Source organism: Brassica napus, chromosome A4 (assembly GCF_020379485.1).
Source record: "Brassica napus cultivar Da-Ae chromosome A4, Da-Ae, whole genome shotgun sequence".
Lineage (NCBI taxonomy): Eukaryota > Viridiplantae > Streptophyta > Magnoliopsida > Brassicales > Brassicaceae > Brassica > Brassica napus.
In genome coordinates, this window is record NC_063437.1 from 4,573,415 (window position 1) to 4,595,102 (window position 21,688).

At 33.5% G+C, this 21,688-nt stretch overlaps 5 protein-coding genes and 1 long non-coding RNA gene across 7 annotated transcripts; 4 read left to right on the forward strand and 2 right to left on the reverse strand.

Moving 5' to 3' along the window:
* Positions 1-680: 680 nt before the first annotated feature.
* LOC106447824 lies at positions 681-10,154 on the forward strand. The gene is made up of 2 exons (XM_048778075.1): positions 681-792; positions 7,168-10,154. The coding sequence occupies exons 1-2, from the start codon at positions 681-683 to the stop codon at positions 7,788-7,790; spliced, it is 735 nt and encodes a 244-aa protein (XP_048634032.1). The 3' UTR covers positions 7,791-10,154.
* A 133-nt stretch (positions 10,155-10,287) lies between these two features.
* LOC106433677 (paired amphipathic helix protein Sin3-like 2) lies at positions 10,288-12,651 on the reverse strand. The gene is made up of 5 exons (XM_048778022.1): positions 12,414-12,651; positions 11,526-12,271; positions 11,277-11,383; positions 10,638-10,711; positions 10,288-10,496 (listed from the first exon to the last, which is right to left on the reverse strand). Exons 2-5 carry the CDS (start codon positions 11,561-11,563, stop codon positions 10,353-10,355), a joined length of 363 nt encoding a protein of 120 aa, XP_048633979.1. The 5' UTR covers positions 11,564-12,271; positions 12,414-12,651; the 3' UTR covers positions 10,288-10,352.
* Positions 12,516-13,464, forward strand: LOC125608113. Its single transcript, XR_007339198.1, has 2 exons — positions 12,516-12,758; positions 12,855-13,464. It is a non-coding gene; the product is annotated as an uncharacterized LOC125608113 (long non-coding RNA).
* A 1,951-nt stretch (positions 13,465-15,415) lies between these two features.
* On the forward strand, positions 15,416-17,024 carry LOC106445151 (syntaxin-122). Its single transcript, XM_013886661.3, has 2 exons — positions 15,416-16,132; positions 16,437-17,024. The coding sequence occupies exons 1-2, from the start codon at positions 15,559-15,561 to the stop codon at positions 16,889-16,891; spliced, it is 1,029 nt and encodes a 342-aa protein (XP_013742115.2). The 5' UTR covers positions 15,416-15,558; the 3' UTR covers positions 16,892-17,024.
* Positions 17,025-17,792: 768 nt separating this feature from the next.
* On the forward strand, positions 17,793-19,910 carry LOC106445152 (deoxyribonuclease TATDN1-like). Of its 2 annotated transcripts, none has more exons than XM_013886663.3 (12): positions 17,793-17,869; positions 18,000-18,020; positions 18,104-18,204; positions 18,276-18,333; positions 18,416-18,459; positions 18,556-18,636; positions 18,715-18,785; positions 18,886-18,996; positions 19,072-19,154; positions 19,243-19,459; positions 19,543-19,626; positions 19,696-19,910. In XM_013886663.3, the coding sequence occupies exons 1-12, from the start codon at positions 17,848-17,850 to the stop codon at positions 19,763-19,765; spliced, it is 963 nt and encodes a 320-aa protein (XP_013742117.1). In that variant the 5' UTR covers positions 17,793-17,847; the 3' UTR covers positions 19,766-19,910. The 2 variants fall into 2 exon arrangements, with proteins under 2 accessions (XP_013742117.1, XP_013742116.1); XM_013886662.3 differs by having other exon boundaries at positions 17,816-17,869; positions 18,101-18,204.
* Positions 19,772-21,148, reverse strand: LOC106445153 (RNA-binding protein CP33, chloroplastic). The gene is made up of 4 exons (XM_013886664.3): positions 20,703-21,148; positions 20,527-20,628; positions 20,155-20,463; positions 19,772-20,074 (listed from the first exon to the last, which is right to left on the reverse strand). The coding sequence occupies exons 1-4, from the start codon at positions 21,102-21,104 to the stop codon at positions 19,952-19,954; spliced, it is 936 nt and encodes a 311-aa protein (XP_013742118.1). The 5' UTR covers positions 21,105-21,148; the 3' UTR covers positions 19,772-19,951.
* Between the last annotated feature and the right edge of the window lie 540 nt (positions 21,149-21,688).

Consider the following 21,688-nt stretch of genomic DNA (forward strand, 5'->3'; position numbering starts at 1 on the left):
TGAAGCTGGACAAATTCATCGAGGAGGATAAGCCCCTTGTCCCTTACGGGATTGATGATGTGCACACTCTTGCAAGTGTTGACATATGGGTGCATTATGACTTTGTATGCAAAAGCTACATCTTGGGTTCGCCTCATTGATCCATTTTACCAAGTCTACAGTGAGATTTCCATTGCGAAAGAGCTGTGGAGATCCCTGGACAAGAAGTACAGAGGTGAAGACGTTGGCTGCCAGAAGTATATGGTTTCCAAATCTCACGACTTCAAAATGGTGGATTCAAAACCCATCATGGATCAGGTGGAAGCGTTTCAGCTCATTTGCCATGAAATCGCTGCTGAAGAAATGTCCATCTGCAAGACATTCACAACTGTCTCCCTCCAAGCTATGCAGATTTTAAGAACTACTTAAAGCACAAGAAGAAGAAGATGGGCCTTGAAGAGCTCATCATAAGGCTTCAGATGGAATCCAGAAACCGAACTGCTGACAAGGTCACTGCTAAGGAGCATAGTGTCAACATGGCTGAGCACAAAGGCAAAAAAAAGGCACACGCCCATTCTCCTACCAAGCCTTCCAAAACTGTTGCAGGCCTAAAGACTTCTGGAAAAAACTTCAAGAACAAAGGAATTGAAATCAATGCGAATGTGGAGAAGTTCAAGGGGAAGTGTCACTACTGCCACAAAATGGGACATAAGACTATTGAGTGTCGCAACAAGATCAAAGATGAGAAGCATCAAACGAATCTCACTGAGGAGGATCTCGTTGCAATGGTGACTGAGGTCAACATGGTTGAAGGTAGCAACCCGAAGGAATGGTGATATGACACAAGAGCAACTACCCACATTTGCACTGATAGGGCGATGTTCAACACTTATCAAAAAAACAAGACTCAGGAGAAGCTGTTCATGGGAAACACTGCAGTGTCCAAGATTGAAGGCCGCAGCAATGTGGTTTTGAAGATGACATCTGGACGCGAAGTCACTCTGACGAATGTGAAGCATGTGCCTGACATGAGGAAGAACTTGGTCTCGAGAACCTTGTTCAGCAAAAATGGATTCGCCACAAGTCTTGGGCGAACAAGCTCGTGATTAAGAAGAATGGGATGTATTTGTGAAAGGGGTATGTTAAGGAAGGACTTCTCAAGATGAATGTAATGACAGTCCCTCCGAAAGTTGTAGCTCCAATTGTTTCAATGAATAAGAAGCCAATTGCTTATTTGGTAGAGTTTTGTAATATATGGCATGAAAGATTAGGTCATGTAAACTACAAATCTATACAAAGATTAATGAATATAAATATAATCCCTAAATGCAAAACAAGTAAACAAAATGTGAAGTATGCGTACATGCTAAGCTCACAAAAATGCTATCACCTCGTGTTAAAAGAACTAACAAATCTCTAGATTTAATTCACACCGATTTATGTGATTTAAAATACATACAAACTAGAGGTGAAAAAAACTACTTGGTGACCTTCATAGATGACTGCACAAAATATTGTTATGTATATTTGTTACATAGCAAGGATCAAACCTTAGAAAAATTCAAAGAATTTAAACTCGAGGTCGGAAATCTGCTTAAAACAACTATTAAAATAGTTAGACGAGACAAAGGAGGCGAGTATGATGGTCCATTCAATGCATTCTGTAAAGAACATAAAATAATTCATCAAACTACAGCTCCTTACTCACCAGAATCTAATGGAGTTGTTGAACGCAAAAATCTAACTCTAAAAGAGATGATGAACGCAATGTTGCAGGAATCTGGGTTATCCCATAACATGTGGGGGGAAGCGTTGCTTACCACTAATTATATCTTCAACAAAACTCCACACAAATTAACTGGCAAAACTCCATATGAATTACGGAAAGGTAATTTACCCTCGTATAAATACCTTAAAGTATGGGGGTGCTTGGCAAAAATTGCGGTACCGCCACCAAAAAGAGTCACTATTGGACCTAAAACTGTGGATTGCATTTTCATCGGATGTGCGCATAATAGTAATGCATATCGATTTCTGGTACATAAATCTGAAATATCAGACATTCATTAAAAAAAATAGTAATGGGATCAAGAAATGCATCTTTTTCGAAAATATCTTTCCATATAAGGAAAAACAAGGTTCAACACGAACTCGAGAAGAAAGAGACAATGACAAGAACTCAAAAACTGAGACAAACAGAGACAATGACTAGAACTCAAAAAGTGAGACAAACATCGAGATTTCTATAAATTATATTTCAGAAAATGAAGAAGAAGATGAATCTCGAAGAAGCAAAAGAGCTCAAAAGGAAAAAATCTTTTGGTGAAGATTTCTAATGGCATTTTTAGTCGAAAATGTTCCAAAAACTTTGGCAGAAGCTCCATTTTGGAACGAAACTGTTAGGAGTAAATTTGATTCTATCATACAAAATTATACATAGTACATAACAGATTTACCACTTGGCTGCAAAGCATTAGGAAATAAATGGATAATGACACGAAAACCTGGTGGAAATACAAATCTAGGCTTGTAGTTCAAGGATTCCAATAAAAAGAAGGCTTTGACTATTTTGATACATATTCTCCAGTAACAAGGATAACATCAATAAGACGGAAAATAGCAATAGCAACCTTAAAAGACCTAGAAATCAATCAAATGAATGTAAAAACCGCTTTTCTAAATGGTGATTTAGAAGAGAAAATTTACATGAAACAACCTGAAAGTTTTGTCATTCCCGGACAGGAAGACAAAGTATGCCGACTTGTGAAGTCACTTTATGGGCTTAAACAAGCTCCTAAACGATGGCACGAAAAATTTGATAATACAATGATGTCAAATGGTTTCAAAATAAATGAATGTGACAAATGCATATACTATAAAACAACCAAAAATGCGTATGTTTTGCTATGTCTATATGTAGATGATATGCTCATTATTGGAAGCAATAAAGACATTATCAATCAAATAAAGAACATGCTCAAACATTTGAGATGAAAGACTTGGGATAAGCAGATGTGATTCCCGGGATTAAAGTCACAAGAAATTCAAATGGAATTACTTTAACTCAATCTCATTATGCTCAAACAATATTAGAGAGATTTAAAAATTATTCTAAAAGTACGGCAAAAACTCCGTTAGATCCTCAAATGCACTTGAAAAAGAATTCAGGTGAAGCGGTTTCACAGAACGAGTATACACGTGTGATCGAAAGTCTTATGTACTTGACTAATTGTACGAGACAGATCTAGCGCATGCAGTAAACATACCATTAGTTTTAGAACGATACAGTGATGCTAACTGGATATCAGATTCTAAAAACTCAAAATCCAGATGTGGATATGGTTTTACACTAGGAGTAGCAGCAATATCATGGAAATCTATCAAACAAACAGTGCTAGCTAGATCCACCATGAAATCTGAGTTCATAGCCTTAGACAAAGAAGCAGAAGAAGCTGAATGGCTTAGAATTTTTTTGGAAGATATTCCTATGTGAGAGAAACCTGTCCCAGCTATACGCATACATTGTGATAGTCAATCAGCTATAGCTCGGGCTCAGAGTAATCTTTACAATGGTAAATCTCGTCACATCAGAAGACGACATAAAACCACCAGACAACTTATCTCAACTGAATCTAACCAAAGTACTTGAGACAAAGTAGTTTCTTCCCAGCTCCTAAGATGATAAAGTGCTAACAAATGTGAGAAGGATAAGCATAAGCTTTTAATAATTCCATAGCTTCCAAAGCGGAGTATTACTCAATACTTTTCAAGGTCAATCACCTAATGAGTGTGAAATGGGGCTGTTTCTAGTAGAATAAATGCAAGGCTATATTCTCTAAGTTCACTCATGAAAACCAGGAATAGTTCAAGGCCACAATGAACACAATAGAGAACTAAGCTCTACGAGAAAATGAAGTTGCGTTATGCATGTTGTCTCGGTCTACATAAAACACCGGTTGGTTCAAGACATCATGTTCACCTTCTGGTAAAGTAAACCCGATAGATATTAACTATGAGTGGTTCAAGGCTTAAAAATGCCACCAACTCAAACACATCAAGTTTTTCGCAAACACTCTCGATAAGTCTATCTAGTCTAGTCAGGTTCAGAATAAGTTTTTTTTTTTAGTCTATCAAGTCTTCATTTAGTCTGCATATGTTTAGAAGAGTCATTTCTATTCATGTGAGGGATTGTTGGACAAATTAAACCAATTGGTTTTAATTAAAAAATGTGAATAACAAATGCTTGGGCTTGAGTGTCTAATAGCCCACTTATTTGTGGTTAATGAAATGAAATGAACAAAGTCCCACATCGGGGAGGAAGAGTAGAGTCGAGCAGTATATATATGCACACACACATATCATGTGTTAAACGGCTCAGAGGTAGAGAGAGCTCCCCACACGCGCGTTGCCGCCGCCATCCGGTCGGTTCGGCTCGGCTTGGGCTTGGGCTTGGGCTTGGGTCTTGGCCTCCGGCCCAATATGATTTTTTTTGGACCAACTTAAGCTCAACGTTTTGCCATTCATTTCGGGAAAAAACAACATGCAATTTTATTTAAAACGACAAGTTGTTTATATAGAAAATAAAAACATCATGCATTTTATCATCTCGAAAGTTTTAAACGAGATAAGAGAGAGTCTTGGGGAATAAGTTCCGCAACTCAACTTTCTTCGATCTCCGCGAGATTCTCGTCCACGTGCAGCAGCTGTTGCGGGAAGTGGGTCTTCTCTGTTGCGACAGAGACCTTAGCTGCATGATCCTAGACATGTGTTCTCAATGGAGAGTTAGTTTATGATCGGAGACAAATGATCAAGCGAAATGATAAAATAGACGGAGAAGACTGAACTTGAAATCAATTTAATCAAATTCAATGAAGATGACGACAGATTTACTTTTCTTTTTATTTCTGTAGTTTTGTGTATGTCATAATTGACTGAAGGTAATGGTGGGCCTTTGTTACACATGAATGGGAATGGGACTTAATTTTGTCCTAAAACATTATTTGGTCTATTCTAAGGTATTTTTCGTTTATAAGTACACTAGGTAATAACTCGCACTTTGCATATAATGTGATTATTAGTTTCGTTATTTTTTAATAAGAAGACATTAATCTGATTAATCTGGATATCAGTTCGATTTTAGGTTTTTTTTTTTGTTTTTAATCACCTCAAATATAACTATCATTTTAAATCAATATTTATTTGGTTTGTTCGGTTAAAATGTTTAATTTTTTTTTGTTTTTTTTTCTGTGATAATCAAAAATTACTATTATTTGTTTGTTTTTATGTTATGAATCTTAGATAGTCGTGATGTCGAACCAATGGTTTCATATTATAGTTTCTAAACGGATAATAGTTAAAAAAGAAAAGTAATTTATTAAGACAAATCATTTTACTACTATTTGATCGATAGTGAAACAAGCATTAAGAAAAATAATATTTTAACTTCCAAAAAAATTAGATATTTCAACTGTGGTAAATACTTAGTTATAAGGTGATCACGTCAATGTGCACATGTATGTGTATGTAAAAGTATATAAAGATGATTGATAAATATATAAAGATATTGTTAATTAATATTAAATGACATTTTTCTTCAAAATAATACATGAAAAATAAAATTCTTAAAATGAAATAATTTAAAAACAAAAATATTGTAAAATTTATATAAACTATACTATATAACTTATATATAATTCTGTAAATATATGTATATATATATGCATATAACATATCAAATTGGATATTCGTTTCTATAAATATTGATATTTGTTATTTGCTTTTTTGTACGGATATTGCATTTTAATATTTGATTTGCTTCGTACAGTAATGGATATCCGGATTTTTCGGTTCGAATCAAAACGGATAACGAATTGAATCAAAATTTATGAATAATTTGTCCAGCTCTATTCGTAAACAGTAAAAATAACGTAAAAAAGAACCATGCAGGTGAGTTTTATATTAAAAAACGTAAAGTAAATAGTGTGAATATATTTATGTAGAGTTTGGCTGAAAAACTCTTTACATGTAACATGTGTCCATTTTAGTGTGAACACATTTATTACAATGCTTCTACACGTGACATGTGTCCAGTTTAGTGTAAACGCATTTATTAAAATGATTCTCCTTTAATGTATAAGGGATATCAGACAATCAAAAATCTAGAATTAATTATAAACTAAATCTTGATCCACGCAATAGTGCGGATGTTTGTTTTCATTTTTATATACAAAGATATTTATTTTAGATCATTAGTCGTATACATTTTTAGATCATTAGTCGTATACATTTTTAATGTTAACCATATCATGTTAACTATTTCAGATACAATAATTAATAATTTTATAGTTTATATGTTGTAGTTAATCAATTGTTTAAAACCGTCGTATGTATTTGTCGCTTCTTATTATATATTTATCTTATTGTATTTACATTTAGTTATTAAGCAAATTAATATATGCATGAAAAAACATATTTAAAATTATTTTCTATTTAATTTGTGAAAAATTATGACTCGCCTTTCAAAGATGAATTCTTTTAGCAAAAAGATTTACATTTATTCATTTGAGATAATATATTATTGTATATATAAAAATCTTAATTTTTATACATGTAATATGTAATTTGCTAATGCTAAGTCGTTTTATCATCATTGTATTATATTTTTAACATTAATATTTTATTTATGAAATTAAAATTTATAAATTTACAAACTTATTAAAATTTTATCATAATTAGGTCAATATAATAATTCTATTTTAACATGATTGATTATGATTATAAAATAGATAAAACATGATTGAATTTTTCCATTTACAAACACCAACTGAATATATATTAATACATAATAATAGTTCATTGCTAATTACAAAATTTGTGAAAATATTTAAATAAAAATTTTGAAAATTAAAATATCATCAAAACATTTATCAACATATTTGTTATAATATATATATATATAAATTTTAAAAGGAAAAGATATCGTGATTAAAGTAGTTAAAACTATTTTTGAAAATATGAGTCTGTTTTTTTATGACAAAAAAGAAAAGAAATACATGTTTATTTTTAGGAGATTTTTTATGTTTATCACTTTTTTAGTACTACTTCTACATTTTCTTTGGTACCACATTTCAAGTATACCACTAGTATGAGGACATTTTCACAAATACACTTTTCATTAATGACCAAAAGACCATACTAGCCCTAACTTTATCTCTCCCTCTCTCTCTCGCGATCCTCTTCTCTTCCTCTCTCTTTCTCTCGATCTTTTTTCTTCTTCTCTGCCTCCGATTCACCGGAGATCCACCGTCTCTCCTCCTTCTCCTCCGTCCCTAACCAAGGCTTGGACGTCGCGTCTCTCCTCCTTCTCCTCTTACTTCCTCCGATTCTGCAATCTCGGGTTGCTTCGCAACCACACCAAAGCTCTCTGCCTCTCCGCTGGCGCCGGACACGCTCCGATGGCGATGGCCCAGATCGGGTTATCTGACGTTACCGCCGTGGAGTTGGTGGATTCACTTCCTCTCGTGAGAAGAGCTGATCCTCATAACCTTTCTTTTTTTGACGGTGCGTTTGATTTCGCGTTTACTGCGTATCTTGATGATGCTCTGTTTCCGTGGAGGGTCGTGGAGGAGATGGAGAGGACGGTGAGGCGAGGCGGGTTTTGCGTGGTGGCAGTTGATGAATGCGGTGGGGATGATGTTAGGGAGATTGCTAGACTGTTCTTGAAGTCTAAGCTCGTTGATGTTGCTAATGTAACCATAGAAGGATCCAAAAGGACTAGTATACTACTCAAAGTTCAAGACTTTAAGACATGACTGACTCTGTTTTTGTCTTATCAATGTTTGGTTTTTTAAAGTTTGTGCATTATATCTAATCCTTTTATATATGACTGTGTTTATCTTATATTGCATGCCTTCTACTGAGTTTGATTCTAAAGATTGATTAAGACTCTGCGCACGCTGGTTCAAAAACTCTCAAGCACTTCTAAGCCTCATTGCATCTTTACATAGCATATATTGAATAACTAGGCTAATAACCTCTTAAGAGGTGCTACTTGTTTCTGGAACAGAAGATGTCTCCTCCGGCTGAGCCTCACTGGCTGTAGTTTCCGGCAGTGAAGTTTCTTGCCGAGCCACCGGTGGAGCTTCAGTGAGGATAGGATGGATGAAACCTTTAGCTTCCTTCATCTTCTGAGTCTCTTTGTAAATGACAGGAACGAACATGGAAGAGGCTCTATTGGTCCTAGGATGGATGAAACTGGCCCTTATCTTCCCACCGAGAAGGTTGATCAATTGCAAAGTTCTGATACAAGGGAAAGGAAGGTAGTCTTGCTGCAACTTGGGCTCTAGCTAATCTATATTATCTTGCATGTTAGAAACCTCTTATAAGGGTTTATAAAACCATTTATAAGAACTTACAAATCATTTATAAGGTTTTATAAATATATTTATAAAAGTTTATGAATCTGTATATAAGGGTCTATAAAAATATTATAAGAGTTTAATATTCTTCATACCACAATTTATAAGAGTTAATAAATCTTTTTCAAGAGTTTATAAATCTTTACAAAACTTTAGAAGTAAATATTCATAAAGCTATTATAATTGTCTATAATTCTATTATAAATGTTTGTAAATTATTTATAAGAAATAAAAGATTATAATGGTTTATAAAACAATTAATAAGACTTTATAATAGTTTATAAAATCAGTCTATAAGGCTTTCTAAATAAATTATTAAAGTATAATTCATTATTAAGAATTTATAAAATCAGTCTATAAGGCTTTATAAGGATTATAAATAATTTATAAATGTTCCTATAAATTATTTATAAACCTTTATAAAATCACTTATAAGAATATACCAAATATTTATAAGGTTTTATAAAATCATTTATAAATATTTAGAAAGGTAATTCATTTATAAAGTCTTAAAAATCATTTATATGAAAATATATAAACTTTTTATAAGGGTCTATAAATCATTTATAAGATTTATTTAAAATTATATAATTACAAAGTTTTTTTTCGTGGAACAAAAGACTGTCATGGAAGATCAGATCCAATTAAAGAAATACAGTAATGAATCGTTGAAATTGTACTTGTTGATTGATGTTATGGTTTTGGTTTTTGCCTTAGCTCCAGTGGATGGAGGAGCCAACTCTGCTTGTCACTCGATTCGAGTATGCAAGTATGTTCCATACCGTGACAGATTGGTACAGCGCTTATGTTTCCTCTAGAGTCACTGGTTTGCCTAATCGTCCACACGTTGTTTTCGTCCATGGACACTGCACGGTACACTCCTCTTCTTTTTAGTTACTTTTCGTTAGATGAATCTAGTAGGAGTTTTCATGTCCATGTTGTGAAACATTTTATTGCAGACGCAGCTGGAAGAAACATGGACGGGTTTGTTTTCAGGGATCAGATACGCAAAGAACTTCACCAAACTGGTTTGTTTCCGCCACACCATTCTTTCACCGTTGGGATACGAAATCACGCTTTTCAATGGCTTGTCCGGAGAGATTGACTGCAACGGAGAATCACCTCACAGTTTGTGGCTAGACCCTGACAACACAAAAACCGCGAGGCTCTCAGAGGTGGTTTCATTGCTCAAATGCCTACGCTAGTAGCAGATTTTCCGGTTATGGATGCTTCTATGAGCTTATCGATGGATGCTATAATAAATAGGTTAGGCATCCAAATCGGCCGTAGTCATTAGATGAAAGCTATTTACATGGAGATGCATTACGATTTATAAGCCTTTATATATAATTTTATGGTTTCTTTTCAATTTAAATAATTTTATAAGGTTTTATAAGTTATTGATAATATTATATTCACTGTTTATAAGACTATATAAATTATTTATAAACCTTTAAAGTGATATATAAACATCTTATAAATGATCTATAAATCATTATAAATGATTTATAAACCATTACAAATGATTTTTAATATCTTATAAACAATTCATAAACCCTTATAGTAATGCGTAAACCCTTATAAATGATTTTAAATGGTTTATGAATTTTTATAAGTGATATATATACCTCTTAGAAAGGATATATAAATCATTATAAATAACTTAGAAACCATTACAAATGATCTATAAATCCTTAGATTATTTATAAACCTTTATAAATTATATATAATTCCTTATAAATAATTTATACACCATTATAACTAATATATAAACATTTTCTAAACCATTATAACTAATATATAAACATTTTATTAAGGTTTATAAAACTATTTAAAATGGTTTATAAAACTATTTACATGAACTTTTAAGCTATTTATAAGAGTTTATACATTTATTTAAAAGTGTTTATAAATTAATCTACAAGGTTATATATCTATTTATAAGAATTTATAAATCTATGTATACAAGTTGTGGAATCTTTCTATTCTGTACAAGTTGCATTGCTGCGATGATGATTTGTCATGTGCCAAGTTCTCGCTCTTCTTCTTATGCTTCTTTTTCCTGTGGAAGAAATCCTCCGTGTCCAAAACATACAAAATCTACAAGAGATGTTATGAATACATAAGAGCTAGATGAAGCAACCAGCCCTATATATATGTGTATATTGGTTCTTCTAGTTCAAGATTATCAAAACATGAAACCTCATACCAGTTTGGTTTAAGAATAGATTCGCTGTTTACCTTGTAGGAAGAGCAAGACATCTTGCACCCAAGGCCATTAATTACTTCTACACCTTCCATTGCCTTGCAGGCTGCTGCAAGATCATCCAGACCAGAGTATATATAAACCATTATAAATAACTTAGAAACCATTACAAATTATCTATAAATCTTCAGAATTATTCATAACTTGTAACTGACAAAAATTCTCTCTTTCCCGAGATAATTTTAATTTTCTTTCTCCTCTGAGAAGAACTGAAGAGCGAGAAATGAGTAAGCTGAAAATAGTTTTTGAGAACTCAAAAACCAAAATAATTATGTGAAAACTGCAATTTTTCAATACTAAACCCAAAACAATAACCGAGATTATTTATAAACCTTTATAAATTATATATAATTCCTTATAAATAATTTATAAACCATTATAACTAATATATAAACATTTTCTAAACCATTATAACTAATATATAAACATTTTATTAAGGTTTATAAAACTATTTAAAATGGTTTATAAAACTATTTACATGAACTTTTAAGCTATTTATAAGAGTTTATACATTTATTTAAAAGTGTTTATAAATTAATCTACAAGGTTATATATCTATTTATAAGAATTTATAAATCTATGTATACAAGTTGTGGAATCTTTCTATTCTGTACAAGTTGCATTGCTGCGATGATGATTTGTCATGTGCCAAGTTCTCGCTCTTCTTCTTATGCTTCTTTTTCCTGTGGAAGAAATCCTCCGTGTCCAAAACATACAAAATCTACAAGAGATGTTATGAATACATAAGAGCTAGATGAAGCAACCAGCCCTTATATATATGTGTATATTGGTTCTTCTAGTTCAAGATTATCAAAACATGAAACCTCATACCAGTTTGGTTTAAGAATAGATTCGCTGTTTACCTTGTAGTAAGAGCAAGACATCTTGCACCCAAGGCCATTAATTACTTCTACACCTTCCATTGCCTTGCAGGCTGCTGCAAGATCATCCAGACCAGAGTATATATAAACCATTATAAATAACTTAGAAACCATTACAAATTATCTATAAATCTTCAGAATTATTCATAACTTGTAACTGACAAAAATTCTCTCTTTCCCGAGATAATTTTAATTTTCTTTCTCCTCTGAGAAGAACTGAAGAGCGAGAAATGAGTAAGCTGAAAATAGTTTTTGAGAACTCAAAAACCAAAATAATTATGTGAAAACTGCAATTTTTCAATACTAAACCCAAAACAATAACCGAGATTATTTATAAACCTTTATAAATTATATATAATTCCTTATAAATAATTTATAAACCATTATAACTAATATATAAACATTTTCTAAACCATTATAACTAATATATAAACATTTTATAAAGGTTTATAAAACTATTTAAAATGGTTTATAAAACTATTTACAAGAACTTTTAAGCTATTTATAAGAGTTTATACATTTATTTAAAAGTGTTTATAAATTAATCTACAAGGTTATATATCTATTTATAAGAATTTATAAATCTATGTATACAAGTTGTAGAATCTTTCTATTCTGTACAAGTTGCATTGCTGCGATGATGATTTGTCATGTGCCAAGTTCTCGCTCTTCTTCTTATGCTTCTTTTTCCTGTGGAAGAAATCCTCAGTGTCCAAAACATACAAAATCTACAAGAGATGTTATGAATACATAAGAGCTAGATGAAGCAACCAGCCCTTATATATATGTGTATATTGGTTCTTCTAGTTCAAGATTATCAAAACATGAAACCTCATACCAGTTTGGTTTAAGAATAGATTCGCTGTTTACCTTGTAGGAAGAGCAAGACATCTTGCACCCAAGGCCATTAATTACTTCTACACCTTCCATTGCCTTCCAGGCTGCTGCAAGATCATCCAGACCAGAGTATATATAAACCATTATAAATAACTTAGAAACCATTACAAATGATCAATAAATCTTCAGAATTATTCATAACTTGTAACTGACAAAAATTCTCTCTTTCCCGAGATAATTTTAATTTTCTTTCTCCTCTGAGAAGAACTGAAGAGCGAGAAATGAGTAAGCTGATGGACTCTTATCTTCTCTACACGGTGCTTCTTCTTCTTCTTGGATCAGTTTCTCTGTCTAACGCAAGGCCACAGGCTAATCGATGTAAGTTTCCCTAGAATTTTCCCGAAAAATCTTTACTTATGCTTGAAAGATTCTTGTAGAAAGCGATGATTGATAGTTTGCATCTTACGTTTGCAGATCCTAGTTCATGCGATTCGTGACGAACGCGACCGATTTAGCGTCGGAGGATTACTACGACTACATAATCGTCGGTGGAGGAACGGCGGGATGTCCACTCGCTGCCACACTCTCCCAATCCTTCCGCGTCCTTCTCCTCGAGCGCGGCGGCTTTCCGTACACCAGACCTAACGTGATGACACACGACGGTTTCTTGACGACTCACAGACGTCAACAGCTTCGACTCTCCCGCTCAGTCCTTCGTCTCCGAGGAAGGAGTGCCCAACGCGAGAGGCCGTGTTCTCGGCGGAAGCAGTGCGATCAACGCTGGGTTCTACAGCAGAGCTGATAGACAGTTCTTTGAGAACTCAGGTCTCAATTGGGATCTGACGAGTGTGAATCCTATCTGATATCTCCGGTGAGAGACACCTCTGTGTCTGTTGTGGGGGGGAGAAGAAGAGTAATTTAGGTTTAATTATTTAAGGGTACAATGGTATTTTGACCATTAAAAATCTGGTGGTATATTTGGTTAGTGTATAAGTGAAAAGTGGTATTAAGAAAGTTGTATTAGTGGCATTTCCCCTTCATGTTTACCACTAATAAATATATATTTTCAAAAATATTTTCTTCATTAAGTGGCAAAATACTTTTATACCATTGTTCTATATATAATAAAAAAATAAATAAAAAATGAAATAATAAAAACTAAAAATGTTTTCAAATTATACTTTTTCAAATTCGACTTTTTTTTATAAAAAATTATTTTGAATTTTGTTTTCGAATTTTGTTTTCGAATTTTGTTTTCGAATTTTGTTTTCTATTTTTCAAAATTTCTTTTTGAAAATCAAAATTATTTTTGAAACTATGTTTTAAAAGAATTTTATATTTTTTAAGTATATATTTATATATTTATTAGAATCCTAAATTTCACATTCCAATACTCTACCCCACCCCTCAACTCTAAACTCTAAGTCTAGATTAGGGTTATAAATGTCTTTAAACCTTCATTAAAATGGAAAGTAAAATTGGTTAGAATAAACATGAAAAATAGTACTATGAATGTGATCATTTTGGCAATTTCCCGTATTTTTATATGTGAATTTTATAGTTTGTTAATGTTAACTCGTTTGCCCAACATATTATGTTTTTGATCATAAATATTTATATTTATAAAAATAAATTATATATAAATGTATTATTTTAATATAATTTTATCATATTTAGCTTGATACAATAATTTTATTTTAATATGAATGATTATGAGACTATAATAATATTTCAAAACTAATTACGAAATTAGCGAAAGTACTTACATAAAATTTTGAAAATTAAGATCTTGTTAACAATTTTGAAACAGATTTGTTAGATTTTTAAAAATATATATTTTTATATTTAAAATGAAAAGATATTACTAGATATTATAATTAAAATAGTTCAAAGATGGGAAATTACAAAAAATACCACATTCATAGTACCACTTTTCATATTTACACTAACCACTTTTTTTTTTCATCACACTAGCTACTTTTACCATCATTTTTAATGAATGGTAAATGACATTTATAATCATAAGGTTAATTAATCTAGACTTAAGATTTAGAATTGAAGAGTGGGGCACGGTTTTTGAAATATGAAATTTAGGATTCTAATAAATATATAAATAAATACTTAAAAAGTATTACAAAATTAAAATAGTTTCAAGAAGAATTTTTGATTTTCAAAACGAAATTTTGAAATAAATTTATAAAAAAGTTCGAATTTAAAAAAGTATAATTCGAAAACATAAAAAAAATTGTTTTTATTTTTTTTGTTTAAATAATTATTTATTATATATATATAACAAGGGTAAAAGTGAAAATATCTCTTTAGTGGTAGTAAACATAAATAATGATACGAAAAAAGTGGTAAACATGAAAATTCATCTTCAAAGATTCTATATTTTATTAGTTTTAATTAAATATATTTAATTATATTTCTAAAGGATGGTGCAAATTAAAAATATCGCATATGAAAGAAGTCATGACTTCTATTTTAATAGAACAGATATATTAGATTTAAAAATATTAGTAAGTGATCTTTTGGTTTAACTTTGTTCATTCCTAAATAAAAGAAAAAAATGATAAAAACCACCAAATGGGTGAACAAAATAACTATTATATACTAACACAACATGAATCATATGTTAGAAACTACTATCAATAAAATATTTGAAATGGGACAATGAAGAATTGGGACTCTCGTCGTATTTGTCCACGGCTGCTAATACTTAATTCGAATTATAAATGCTTCTAGATTACCTAATTTCAATACATCACATTCATAGCCTTATTCACCTTCCTGGAAATTCTTGTCTAAGTTGTTCATTGAGCTATTGCAATTCAAACCGACCAGTTCAAACAATCAAACCCACCAAGATAAGAGATTGTACAAATTTCATAAAATTTGACTGATTCAACATATAATATCTGGTACTCTACCTGGTCTGGTTAAACCAACATAAACGGTTTAGTAGTTGAGATACGCGTTTCAAAGGCAAAATCTTTTAATATACACTTCCATTTTCATAACCGCGTTTCAATGGCGACTTTTCATCTCAACTAGTTCAATTATAAATTCACATATAACAAACCCAATTTTGATCAATAATTTTTATTCTAAATTCCTTTGAATTTTCACAACTAATATCTTTCGCGAAGAGAGTTTCACCCCTTCACGCCCATCAGCCATGAACGATCTTCTCTCCCGCTCCTTCAACCGCTCCGTCTCAGACGATTCATCGCCCCCACACTCACACAACATCGAGATGTCAAAGGCGAAGTACTCCTCCGGCGGAAGCTGCCGCGGTGGAAACAACCTTGACAAGTTCTTCCTCGACGTGGAGGAAGTGAACAGCGATCTGAAAGAGCTTGACCGTCTCTGTCACAGCCTCCAGCTGAGCCACGAGAAGAGCAAGACGCTCCATAACGCCAAAGCCGTCAAGGAACTGAAGGACAAGATGGACTCCGACGTCTCGACGGCGCTCAAGACGGCCAAGCGCGTGAAAGTAAACCTCAAGGAGCTGGATCGTGCGAATGAAGTGAACCGGAGTTTACCGGAAAGCGGACCCGGTTCATCGTCTGACCGGCAAAGGACGTCGGTGGTTAATGGGCTAAGGAAGAAGCTAAAGGATGCTATGAACAATTTTATGCGAGTGAGAGAGACTATTTCGACGGAGTACCGAGACACTATTAACCGTTTGTACTTCACCGTCACCGGCGAAAATCCCGACGAAGATACCGTCGATCGTCTAATCTCTACAGGTAGTTATTATTTTCTAGTTATTTTAAATTTCAAACAGCCAGAAAAATAGCGCAAGGTTGTTAATTATTACAACGTTTAAAATTTTGTTATTGTTTTATGATTCTAGTGTAGTACTAATTTATTTTTAATCCTAAACTAAATTAGTAAAAGAATAAATATTATATTTACAAGTCAAATAAAAACAAAAGTAAACATTTACTCATTTTATTGGTTTAAACGAATTTATTAGTTAATTATTTTAAATTTAAATACTTTATAAACATGATACTGATGAGATATAAATTGAAATTACAAATACTGCAGGAGAAAGTGAAACGTTTTTGCAGAAAGCGATACAAGAACAAGGTCGAGGTAGGATTTTGGACACAATAAACGAGATACAAGAGAGACACGACGCAGTGAAAGACATTGAGAAGAGCTTGAACGAGCTGCATCAGGTGTTTCTTGATATGGCCGTGTTGGTTGAGCACCAGGGTGAACAGCTCGAGGACATTGAAAGCCACGTCAAACGAGCAAACTCGCTTGTTCGATCTGGTGCGGACAAGCTTGTTAAGGCGCGGTTCTACCAGAAGAACACGCGCAAGTGGACTTGTTATGCCATTTTGCTATTGATCATTATTGTGGTTTTAGTTGTGTTGTTTACTGTTAAGCCTTGGGAAGATAATGGTGGTGGTGGTGGAGGTTCGACCCGCCAAGCTGCTCCGGTGCAAGCTCAGCCACCGCCACCTCCAGCTCTGAACCGGCGGCTACTTCGTTAAATCGTGTTCTCTTTTTTATTCTTTCGGTATATGCACTGGCCTCTGCTTTTGAGTTTGATTTTATTTAGCATGTTTTTGATTGGATCCTTCTGTATATACATATCTCATAAGATCAGTATATTATTTTCCTTAAGTAACGCAATAATTAAATTTTGCATTAATCGCATTTTGATATGTGTGTTTGCAAAAGAAAATCACTTCTTGGCGCTAGAATCCGTAAAATAAGTCCTATTTTAGGTGCCACGTCGGCACATCCGTGTTAAATCAAATAAGAAGAAGTTGAAAAAACATTATCAAGAAAAAGTCAATAAAATGTGAAATTTGGAAGAAAAAGTCAATAAAAATATAAGGGACAATTCTTAGTCACAAAAATATACCATAAGAAGGAAAATGATCAAAATGTTTAATTTAATAGGTAAAAGGACACTAATACCTTAGATATATAAAAAAAATTATTTTTTTCTTTATAGTTTTAGATTATATGTTTTCAAATTCGAACTTTTTTATAATTTTTTTTTTAATTTGTTTTTGAACTTTTTTTAATATATTTTTTTAAATTTTCTTTTCGTAATTCAAAAATACTTTTTGAAACTATTTTTAAAATTTTTATTTTCAAAATTTTAATATTTATTTTCTATTTTATAAAATTTTAAATCTCAAACCCAAATCTCCACCCATTAACTCTAAATCTTAAGGTTTGAATTAGTTAACCCTAAGGGTATAAGTGTATATTTACTTTTTTAATAAAATATTTTGTTCATTTTGTTTTTTAGAATCTAGAAACTTTTTTTAGGGTATCATAGTGTATTTCCTAAAATATAATATAAAGCTAAAAGATATTAAAAATTGACTTATTAATGGGCCGTATGAAAAGCCCATTATTAATACAAAACCCATGAAGAAACAAGGTTTGTTGTGTTGCACTTGTGCCATTCTCTCTGTTTCTGGTCTCAACAATGGCGTCGTTGAAGATGATAGGCAAGTCAAATTCGGGAATCTATTTCGTCTGATTATTTCTCTTCTTCTAGTATACAACGATCCTTTGTGACTGATACCTTTATCGTTTGTGTATTGTGGCTTTTCTTCTGATGTGTCTGCGTAACATCAGACATAGCAGTTAACTTCACAGGTCAGTTGCGCAAAACACTTTGGGACTTTCCTCTGATCAAGTTATGTTCTGATCACATTGAGAATTGGTCGAATTTAAAGCAGATGGGATGTTCAAGGGAGTTTACCATGGAAAGAACTGTCATCTCCCGGACATTGCGACCGTCTTGAACCGAGCTTGGTCTGCCGGAGTCGACAGAATCATAGTTGAGAGTCACTCTTATCGATTCTTTTATAATCAATTTGAATTACTCAAGATTCCAATGTTCTTGAACAGGTAACTGGTGGGTCATTGGAAGAATCAAGAGAAGCTCTTGCAATTGCAGAAACCGATGGTTTATTTTATTTGACTTACTGATCTTATTTCCCTTAAAGTTTCCGTCTTTAGATGTCCTTACTGTGGATTTACACTTGCAGCAAGGCTGTTTTGTACCGTTGGGGTTCATCCAACTAGATGCAGTGTTAGTGTCTCTTTCTTTTTGAGTTTCTCAGTTTAGTATGTAGCCAGATTGTAATCTTGTGCTTGAATCATTCTTTAACGGCATGTTTCACATCAGGAGTTTGAAGAGAGTGGTGATCCGGAGAAGCATTATCAGGATCTGTTTTCATTAGCCAATGAAGGAATGCAAAAAGGAAAGGTGCTATGTCTTCTCATACTTACAGATACTTTTGCATTGGTCCCAGTCAAAATCATTCTCACTTTTTGATTAACTTAGGTGGTAGCAATTGGTGAATGTGGATTGGATTATGATAGGCTTCAGTTCTGCCCTGCTGATATTCAGAAGAAGTAAGTTAGATCATAACAAAATTGAATCTTTTCATATGTTTGATTGTTTCTTTCCTTACACTACTTATAATATCTTATTTGTTGTCTTCTGTGCGGAAAGGTATTTTGAGAAGCAATTCGAACTAGCATATGCTACAAAGCTGCCTATGTTCTTACATATGCGAGCAGCAGCTGCGGATTTCTGTGAAATTGTTGAAAGAAACAAGAACAGGTGAAACAAAACTTGTCAGCTAATGTTTCTCATGTCTGTGTCTGTCTTAATTCATACTTTATAATCCACTCTCAGGTTCACTGGAGGGGTTGCTCATTCATTTACGGGTAGTGCATTGGACCGTGATAAGCTTCTTTCTTTCGATAATATGTACATTGGTAACCACTTCCTCTAGATTTTGTATTGCTTATAAAGACTGCTCTCCTTGGCGTATTTGTATTTTGCTCATGTGATTCTATTTGTTAGGTGTGAATGGCTGCTCGTTGAAAACAGCTGAGCATCTTGATGTAATGAAAGGGATACCTGTAGAGAGGATGATGATCGAAACCGACTCTCCATACTGCGAGATCAAGAACACACACGCCGGGATGAAGTTTGTAGAGTCGACCTGGCCTTCTAAGAAGAAGGAGAAGTATGATCAAGAGTGCATTGTTAAAGGCCGTAACGAGCCCTGTTTGGTTCGGTGAGTGTAGTCTCCCCTTGTCAAATCCATGAATATACATACATTCTTAAAAACTTTGCTTATGTATTCATTTTCTTGTCCAGACAAGTTCTTGAGGTGGTGGCTGGCTATAAAGGACTTGGCGACATAAATCAACTTAGTTCAACCTTGTACCATAACACTTGCAGGCATGTTCTCTCAACATTATCAGAGTGAGTCATTGTTGTCCTGATGGATTTTTTTTTATATTTCTGCAGAGTTTTCTTCCCTCAGGACTTGGATTCTGCTGCAGATGCTTTGCTTTCCGGTCACCACAATACCAACTAGCAGAAGTCACTACAAAAATATTTTGCATTTCTCTGAGATTGAAAGATTATACATTACACCATTTAATGGAAGAAACATTTTTGCATAAGATGACAGTCAATCACACGTTCTTTTATCTCATATATTATCATCTTCTTTAGCCTCAGTAGTCAGTTGAATACAACAAGATATTGTGTTTTTGCTGCTTCATGTACTGATGGTTGAAAGCACCTCACTGCTCTCAAGACTGCCTTCTTCTGTTACAGAAGGACGAGGCACGGTGTCTCTCTCTGACGCCAAATTTAGCCTCAGTTCTCTCCCTTCAACTTCCTAAGAACCAAAACCCAAACTAGTGAGTCTCAAACCCCAAAATCAACAAACGAACCAAACAGATGAGAGCAAAGCCTTACCACGCCATTCATGGCACTCATGGCAGACTGAAGATCTTGTGCTGATTCAAAAGAGACGAAACCAAACCCACGAGACCTCCCGCTGTCTCTTTCATACACGACTTTAGCACCAAGCACACCAGGTTGATCTGCAAATGCATCTTTAAGACCTTGCGAGGTTAGATTCCAACCAAGGTTTCCAGCATAGAGCTTGTGAGGACTGTCCACATAGCTCCGGTTGCTACCACGGATCTTGGCTCTCAATACTTCTCTCTCTCCGCCTCTTGGTACCTCCGGGAAGTTCACTTTCACCGTTCTACCACCAATTTGCTACAGAATCAATCAGAATCATATCTGATCAAACAGATAACACACAAGATGATGAGAACTTACAGAGGTGTTGAACATCTGAATAGCTTCTTTAGCTTCTTCGATGGTTCCCATCGTTACGAATCCAAACCCTCTGCTTCTGTCAGTGACTTTGTCATACACAATCTGCAACAAAGGACGGTTTTTGGAACAATCAGACAGAACTTAAGAGATGAAGGAGAGATGGTAAGAAGATGAACCTGAACATCTACGACAGTTCCAGCTTGTCCGAAGAGTTGAGAGAGCTCAGAAGAAGTGATTGTGTATGGTAAGTTCCCAACGTACAGCCTCCCTTCCTCACCACTCGTTTGCGTCGTCTGTTTCCCATCTTCTTCTTCTTCTTCGTCTTCTACTTCGTCTTCATCTTCTGATGATGACGCCGGGATTTCGTCTTCGGTATCGGCGGCGCAGGAGAAACGGTGGCGACGGATATTGGAATGGAGGGATAGCGGATTAGGGAAACTGGCGACGAGTTTGAAGGATTTTGGTGCAAAGCGACTGAAGAGTCTGAAAGTGGAGAAGGAGGAGAATAACGGGTTAAAGTTTGCGGCGGCTGCGGGGGATACAGACACGGCGGAGGAACAATAGGATAACGACGACATTTTCTTTAGGGGAGTGAGTGAGGGAAGACAAGGAAAGAGTGGATAAGTTAAGTTGTTCAAAAAAAAAGTCAACTTTTTCAATTTCCGGTTCAAATCGGTTATGACTTCGGTTTAATTTGGTAGTTTAAAATTCAGTTATCGGTTGGGAACCAGACGAAGTCAAAAGAGAATGGGAAAATCGCAATGAAATTATCACTTACTAACACTTTAAACCTTGAAGTATTTTCACTAACACTTTTAACCTTCAAAATAACATTTTTATCATAAAAAACCTCCAAAAAAGAAAAATGACCGATTGAATAAGTTAAAAACAGTTTTTTTTTTCAAAAAATAATTATTTAATTAATAAATAAACAAAAAAATTAATAAAAATCAAAAAAATTAACAAAAAAACTCATAAATTAAAAAAAAGTGAAAAACATAAATAAAGATTTAGAAAACTAAATAAAAAATAACTAAAAATTCAAAAATAAATAAGATCAAATTAAAATAGAGAGAAAATAATAATAAATTTCAAAAAATTGAAAATTCAAAAAAGTTTTTTTTTCCATTTTCAAATATAATATCGGAAATTATCATTGCAG